General features: G+C 38.6%; 1 protein-coding gene across 1 annotated transcript; it reads right to left on the minus strand.

Moving 5' to 3' along the window:
* Positions 1-59: 59 nt before the first annotated feature.
* On the minus strand, positions 60-7,462 carry tor3a (torsin family 3, member A). The gene is made up of 6 exons (XM_088350527.1): positions 7,159-7,462; positions 6,977-7,099; positions 5,103-5,368; positions 4,079-4,254; positions 3,878-4,002; positions 60-3,022 (listed from the first exon to the last, which is right to left on the minus strand). The coding sequence occupies exons 1-6, from the start codon at positions 7,334-7,336 to the stop codon at positions 2,775-2,777; spliced, it is 1,116 nt and encodes a 371-aa protein (XP_088206653.1). The 5' UTR covers positions 7,337-7,462; the 3' UTR covers positions 60-2,774.
* Positions 7,463-8,112: the final 650 nt, after the last annotated feature.

An 8,112-nucleotide genomic window follows, 5' to 3' on the forward strand; every position in this document is an offset into this window, starting at 1 on the left:
TGCACGCCCAGAATGAGAGTGATGCGTTTGGGGCATTTGATGAAGCACCGTTAGTCAAGTCAGGAAGGAAACATTTATTTTATTTTTTAATTTCCCATTTTCTTAAAGACTTTATTTTGTTCTTCTATGCAAGAAAATCTCTTTGTCGTTGTACACCAATACAAGAGGCCAACACATAATATATTTAGTTGTGAGTTTATGACACATAATAAAAATACCACGTTTTCCATTCATTTGTAATTGAATGAATGAATAAATGAAACTTCTATTTCGAACATTACAAAAACAAAAAAATTGAGAAAAAAAAAACCACACACAATGTTAACGTACATGTCCGAAATAGAGTAGGAAGAAGCATATGCTTTGGGTTTTATCTGTGATTGTAAAATTTACTAAACAAAATCTTAAGAGTGACAGTGGAATAATTCCCAACTTTAGGTCGTTTTAGTTGGTGCACCCTGAGCAGCTGAAAAGAGCAAATTGCTGGGTTTAGTGGCAGCTAGCAGAAGGTACGAAAAGACCAGTCACAGATTAAATCAGAAGCCTGAATCATTGAACTCGGCTATGTTCAGCTGTGGAAGGCAAGTAGCAGAGGAAGATAACCATAACAATAGCAACAAGATAAAGCCCGAACCAAAGTGTCTATTCTGACTGGCTAGAGAAGGAAACTGTGGGGGGAAAAAGTGGAAGATGCCACAGGACCCAATGTCATTTGTTTGCATGACCAAGAGTGGAAGGTGAGTGACACTGAAGGGTAAAGGAGGAGCTAACAATAAAAGCGGGGAGCCATCGCCTGCACCCAAGTGTATCAAATGAGTGGCTAGAGAAGGAAACAGGGGGTGAAGACGAAAAAGTGTCAAAGATCACTAGACTCGGTGATTATCACATCTCAGGCTCAGCTGAGTGCAGTAAGTGGCCATAGCACCACAGCAACGAGCTACATTGGGGAAAAAGCTCATTTGGGCTTCCATAGTAGCAAGACAGTGGCCAAACATATCAGGTAATTCACGTTGTGGCATATAATTAAAAAGGTCTAACCAAAACTCAAGTTTATAAGATAGTACATGTGTTTTAACTTACTTTGATGTAGTTATACACCACTAGTGGTCACTATATAATACACACTGGTGCTTTAACTGATTGAAGAATATTTTTTACATACCCATAAAAAAATAAACACAATGTTACAGTAAATTAATTGCTCTTATATACCATGTACCTCATATAGACAATTAATTTCCCTTTACATTTAATAAAAACCCAAAAACCCAAAGTAAATGCAGTCAGGTCATGCGAGTTGAACACAATTTCACATTCCAAGATTAAAAAAGTGCAACATAAATATTGATGATGAATAACAATGCAACAGTGAGGAAATATATACATATAATAAAGTCTCGAATGGAGACATTTTGAACTATATTCAAAATGTCACAATGTGAAAAAGACCAATCAGAATACAGTGATTAAAATCATTAGAGTCCCTGCTGAATTTTGTAGGTTTGCGCTTTCACTTTTTAATTTAAATAGTAATTATTTTTATTCTTTATTAAATTGACTACTTTCAACTTTGTCATTACCTTTTATTATTTTTATTTCAACAATTATTTTCTATTATTTGTCTGTATTAGTTTTATTTATCGGTTTAATTTTTTCCTGCAAGTAGAGTAATAGGGGAACGAAATTGATTTACGATTTAAGTTCGACAGCTACCGTACTAACACACAATCACCAGTTGGTGTAACTGGGGAAGTAGATTTTATTATAATACATATTTATTCCATGAAAAAAACACGATTAAGAATGGATCTATTCATATAATTAATAAGGTATTTATATTTCTTATTAAAAATACACATTAAAAAGTGTACAGTAAAATTATACATTTAATATGTGAAAAAAAACATAAAATATGATTAAAGGCGTTTTGAAATAAAGAATATTAATATTACGATTATTATGACATCTATATAATAATGGTACTCTATATCCATTATTTAGTGAATACATCTGAATTTTTATATTATATTCATGATGCATTATTTTTAATACAAAAAATAAACTAACATAGAAAATGTTTAAAAAATCATCTAAAAAAGGTAAAGAAATTATTGAAACAAAAAATTAAATATCCAGAAATTGCCTGTTTTTGGTATTCATGAAATAATAACAAATAAAAAGTAATCAATTCTTATTTTGCCTGATTACATTTTCCAATTAATTTTAAATCACTTCAGTTTATATTAGGTTTCTATTTTTTAATACATGTAGGTCATACTAAACAAATAAATAAATAAAGAAAGATAAATAAGAGAATTAAAAATTGAAACATGTACAAAAAAAATAATAAAAAAACAACAATTGTATAATAATGGAACAAATGTGTGGAATATTTTTCTTCTTGAAAATATAAAAGCAGACAAAAATGAAAATATTAACAAACTACAATTATTTAAAAAAATGCTGAAAAATATATACAAACAGAGCAAAACACTTGAACTCATTGAATACAAAACCACAAGGAATGAAAAACAAACAGTTTTTGGGCTTTTTGGACTTAATTCTCGATTGAACCGTATTTATCTTGCACGGGCAAACCTCCATTGAATCCGTTTTCCAGTAACCTTCTGGTGTGGTTCCGGCTCACTCATTGCAACCGTTCTCGAATCTTTGTTGGCCTGGTGAGGGATGGGTGCCACCAGGCTGTACTTGCCCCAAGACACACCACAGGGAATGGTGCCCCTAGTGGTTAATGGATGCACCTGCTCACCCATCTAAGGGAGAAAGAAGTTAATCCTCTGCGGGATGGATTTGCAACCCTGTGCAGAGAAGAGTCTCTCCTCCTTGGGGATGTACAGCATGGCCTTGGCCACTTCTTCCAGGGTGGCCTGGTCCGTTTCCAGGCCTCGGGCGGCCAAAGCGTCCTGGGCGCAAAGCTTGACGTGACGATACTCGAGGGGGAGGAAAGGGACGAAGAAGTCAATCAGGTGGCCCGACATCAGCTCGCTCTTGGAGAAACCGCCTGGGGACAGAGAGGCAAGAATTGGAAAAAGTCAAGTCATGTTTATTTGTATAGCCCGGGGGTCTCAGACCCTTTTATAAGCTAACTTTTGCTACCACTTAGCGCAAAAGAAACCCACTTTAATATGCGTCTAAACTATGTAACTTAGCTCGATGGCTTGCTATATAGCTGAAAAGGAAGGTAGCTAGCTAAAAGAGCAAAAAGCCACCTAAATGGCAACATAGAAAGCTATAAAACTAGCTAACTAAAAAGAGGCCAACATGTAGCTTGATAACTACCAAAAAAGGTAAAGCTAGCTAGACACCTTGCTCAATAGCCAAAAAGCTAGGAAGATAGCTAACTACAAAGCTTAAAAGGCAAAAATGATATTAAAAGAAAGCTAACTAGCTCGCTAAAAGAGCAAAAAGCCGTCTAAATAGCAAGGTAGAAAGCTAAAAATCAGCTTGCTGGAAAAAAGGCCAAGGCTGTGACAAAGGAAACATTACAAAATTTAGACTTTTTATTGTAAAAGTTCCAGATATGGAAATAAAATATATATTTTTTTTAATCAGTTTTTGTTCAAAATGTAAGATTTTTTAAATCTAAACAATAGAAAAAAAGTTTGAATTGTAAAAACATTGTATTATATCATATTTGAGTGAAAATGATTATAAAATAGAGATTTATTTGCAAAATAAATTTAAATAGTTCCATTTTGCATCGTTTACTTCAGAAGACAGTGAGGATAAGTCTCATAAGACTAGGAATACTTTGGAAGAAAAAGCCTACTAGAACATCTCACATATCAAGGATAATTTAGTTTTCTGGCACCTCGAGGAGCCTAAAATGAGAACTCATGATCAGAAAAATCCATACCTTGAGCTTCCATCATTTCAGCCCGTAGTCTGTGTTCTAGATCCTCCATTCCGATGTCCTCTCGGTTCTGGCCCGAGTGCCAGAAGTCCAGGGCCACGTCGTTGATTGTCGTTCCTCCGATATTACTGCACGACAAGAGAAAACATGAACCCCGGGAGACAAATATTAACCGGATCCTGGTGAAAAGTGCAATCCCGGAACCTGAGGAAGAGGAAGATGGCCTTGCGGTAGCTGACCCCGTCCACGTTGTCGTAGTGGGCCATGAAGGGTTTGATGGCGTCGATGAGGCCCGGGTGGAGCTTCTCGGCTTCGTCGAAGATGAAAAGTGTTTGGGAGCATCGCAGGACTGTGTCGCGAATTCCTTCTCTCAGCTGAGCCTGGAGAGTTAAAACGGCATTTGTGTTTATCTTATTGACCCTTTGAATGTTGCCCTCCCTGGCGGAATGAGATCCATGACGGACGGTGAGAAGCCCCCTAGGAGACTGCACTTGAGTGAGCATTTGAGTTGAAACAAATACCAATAACCACTATAGAAGAATAGAACCACTACTCTTTACGATGATGATTTAATGCTGTGCCAACTTGCATGGTTCCTGGCTTGATTTGGAATTTTATTGTATCCGTTTTTATGAAAACAGAAGACGCCGATGTGTATCTGCAAATCACACCGTGCGACTCACAGCCCTCAAATTATTGCTGGATTTGCAAGAAGCATTTTTACAAGGTTTTAAACAAAACAAAAATGTGAACAACCCAGAGTTGGAAATACTCCACTGGCTTGGAATGGTTCAGTCAATTTGATTCCTAGCACCGCTCTTGCCGCCCTCCCAGCTACCTTTTTGCTAATGTCACTTGCAGCATAGCAGCAGAGTCTGTGGATGCTCCGGTGTATTACAGTGAGAGTATGTTATTATAGAAGCCCAACAGTGCTGATTCAATTGAAAAAAATGAGCATTCATAAGTTCTTGAATATAAGTGTGTTCTAAGCCTAGAATCAATCACTTCCATTGAGGTTCCAGTTCGAATCTCAGACGGCTAAGCATTCCACATCACGAATGGAGAACGCTCTAGAACCTGCTGATTTCTTCTTAGCTCTTGGGACCTATATTTCATGTTGATGATGTATGTGTATATCTTAAAAAGCCCTTTGAGGCTTCTGGTGATTAAGGGCAATACAAACAAACATGACTTAACTGGCGGGAAGCCTTTACCTCTGGCACCTCACCTTATACGTGTCGACCATCCTGGCGTGGTGAAAGTGGAAGGGGGCGATGAAGAGGCGGACGCACTCGCTTTTCACCCCGTCGCGATATAGATTGTCAGCCACCATCCGGGCTACAAAGTTCTTGCCAGTGCCCGACCAGCCGTGGAAGGAGAGCGTCAGCGGTTTGTTGGACTCAGAGTTTTCCACGAAACCCTGGATGGCTTTCAGGACCACCGACTGGGCCAGGTGCTGGCCGTGCAGCTTGTTTTGAAGATCGTGAGCCAAACCTACAAAACGTGTTAAAAACAGGTTATAGGAACTAGGAGTGTCCAGAATCCCCTTGAATAAAGTGTTCTAAATTGATTTAGCTTTAAAGGCTCGCTGCAATCTAAAAAGCGACCCCTATTGGTGTAAAAAAATATCATTCCATCTAGTTAACACCAAATACTCAAATAATAACAAAACACATTCACTAACTCATATTCATATTTTTTTGGTTTGGAAATGGGCTAATATGCAACTTGAAGAAGCTACCATGTTTGCCCACCATCTTACTACCACGTAAGACAGTATAACCGTTTGGCAAAGTTAGCCTCTCTAGCCTATAGCACTGAATGGCCACTTATCTTCCAGGGCTGAGCATTGTACGTGATGGTCTAAAATGAAATTATATGATCTGCATTTATATAGCGCTTTTCAAGTCAATGATGATTTCCCAAAGCACTTTACAATGTGCTTCACATTTACCCACTCACACACCAATAGCGGCCGTGCAGCTGAAGTCCTGTTATTGAGACATGCTTTAATTTTTTCCCCAATGTTTCCTTCTCTAGCAACTCATGTTGCCAATTGGCTTCAAGCTATGGTTTGCAGCTAGCTATTGTATGTTAGCCTCTCCCGCTTTGTTTTTCATTCAGTTTCAGACATTTTTTTCTACACAATTTATTTTTCTAGCCACTCATGATAGCCACTTGCTGCAAGCGATAGTTTACAGCTGTCATAATTAGAATCCCCGGCTTCATCCTTCGTTTGCTGAATTACAATATTTAGGCATATGGCGCTTGTCACAGATCACCTTTTTCCCACTGTTTCCATCTCTTGCCATTTTTGTTTGCCACTTGCCTGCAAGCTGTGGTTTGCAGATACTGTTTGTGAACAAAGACTAAGCAGGAAAAGTCAACACTGTGTTCCTTGATTCTGGCGGATGTCATATTGCACTGTTGGCTGCTACATGTAACTAAAGCTTGAGTTCTGTGATTCAAGTTCCTGCCGCTTAGCAATTTTGATCTTTTGCTGGCTAGATTTCCCAGCTAGCTTATTATGTTAGCCACTTATACCAACTCCTGATATTGGCTTTTTTCAGCTAACAAGGGAATATCCAACTCGCTCAGTCTTTTATGTCACTACTAGGGATTAAAACAAGGTTCCATATGTTTCCGCGCTGAAATTCTTTCTTGATAATGAAAGAATAAGAGAGTAGGCCTCAAAACAAATATTAAGGGGTCTGTATCTCATTGAGAGGCTTTCATAGTATGGATGCTCAGACTTCAGTGGCATTCTGAGCTACAACTAAGTGGTGAATTATAGCGTCACTTAAAGATGTTTACTAGTTGGTTTCATGTGATTTTTTTTGCCCTTTTAAATAGTAAATTTGACGATAGAATAGGAATGAGAAATATGGTATGGTTTTAGTAGCAGAATTATGAAAAAAAATTGAAATTGTGTACTGTCAGGGAGTAGTATAACTCTAAATATGGATTATAAAAAAGTAAATATTTGCGTCATGATCGAAAATTAAAAACCTACGGACGTATAAATGCATAGAAAAATTGCATTACATTTACTTAGCAAAGACATCATTTGAACATAAAAATGTAATATCATATTTCTCTAACCAGTGATGTTGTTAGTCACCCGGCAGTCTCCGGAATCGCAGCATTGACCCAAATTGCAGTACCAACCATACAGCAGGTTCGTTGAGTCTTGCAGGAAAGTGGCCCAAAGGTCCCGGGTCGGAACTGTTCGTGTAATTTGTCAATTATAAAAAAATTGATTCATTTATACTTTATGACTTTACCTTGCTGTGTGGCATCTTCGTGATGAGGCTGACACTCGCCCTCCCAAATGTGGCAGTAAACGTAATTGAAATAGTAAGAAGACGCGTTGGAGAGCGCGTCCAATTGGTAGTAGTGGGAGTAGACAGGGATGGCTAGCAGCGAAAGCGGCAAAAGCGTCAACAACAAACGGACAAACATGAGGGAGGCGGACGATCAAGCTACCGGTGCCCTCTGGTGGGATTGTATGAAGTTAGTTTCGAGCTAAGCTAACGTTAGTCGAACGGGGTGTGTGCCATGAAGAGAACGGAAGTTGACTGTCATGGAGCACCGCCCCGTTTATTCTTACGTCACTGCGACGTTCGCTTTAGATCAGTGCTTTTACGGCGGTCAACCGCTTTTAGGAATGGACTTGAACATAAACATGTCGTCCGTCAGGCACGTTTTCAGTTTATTAACTGATGTCCCAGGCAGTTAACGAAATTCTGAAATTGATGTTGAAAATGTCAGGGAAAAAAATGTTAAAACGTCATATTGTCAGATATAACAAAATTGTGAATATGCTTGATGGCTGTTGAGATTGTCGTGTTTGTTTTGCTGCTGTTGGTGTCGGTGGATTTGTTCTGACCAAAAACAATCGATTTTGGCTAGGACGAATCTATTGACACAAATATGTTATATAACGAAATTGTGAATATGCTTGCTATTTAAGATTTGAGAAGGGTTGTTCAAACCTCACATTGTTTGCTGTTAAACGCCATATTGGAATATCTCATCTCTCATCTCATTAGCTGCACCGCTTATCCTCAGTAGGGTCGCGGGGGTGCTGGAGCCCATCCCAGCAATCATCGGGCAGTGGGCATGGGACACCCTGAACTGGTTGCCGGCCAATCGCAGGGCATATTTGATCAAACCTGAGATCCCTTAATCAGAATTCAATTATGAGCCTCTGAAAAGACCCCAGCGCTCCGGATAAA

The sequence above is a fragment of the Urocampus carinirostris genome, chromosome 12 (assembly GCF_059441175.1).
Source record: "Urocampus carinirostris isolate Australia breed hairy pipefish chromosome 12, RoL_Ucar_1.0, whole genome shotgun sequence".
NCBI classification, from domain to species: Eukaryota; Metazoa; Chordata; class Actinopteri; order Syngnathiformes; family Syngnathidae; genus Urocampus; species Urocampus carinirostris.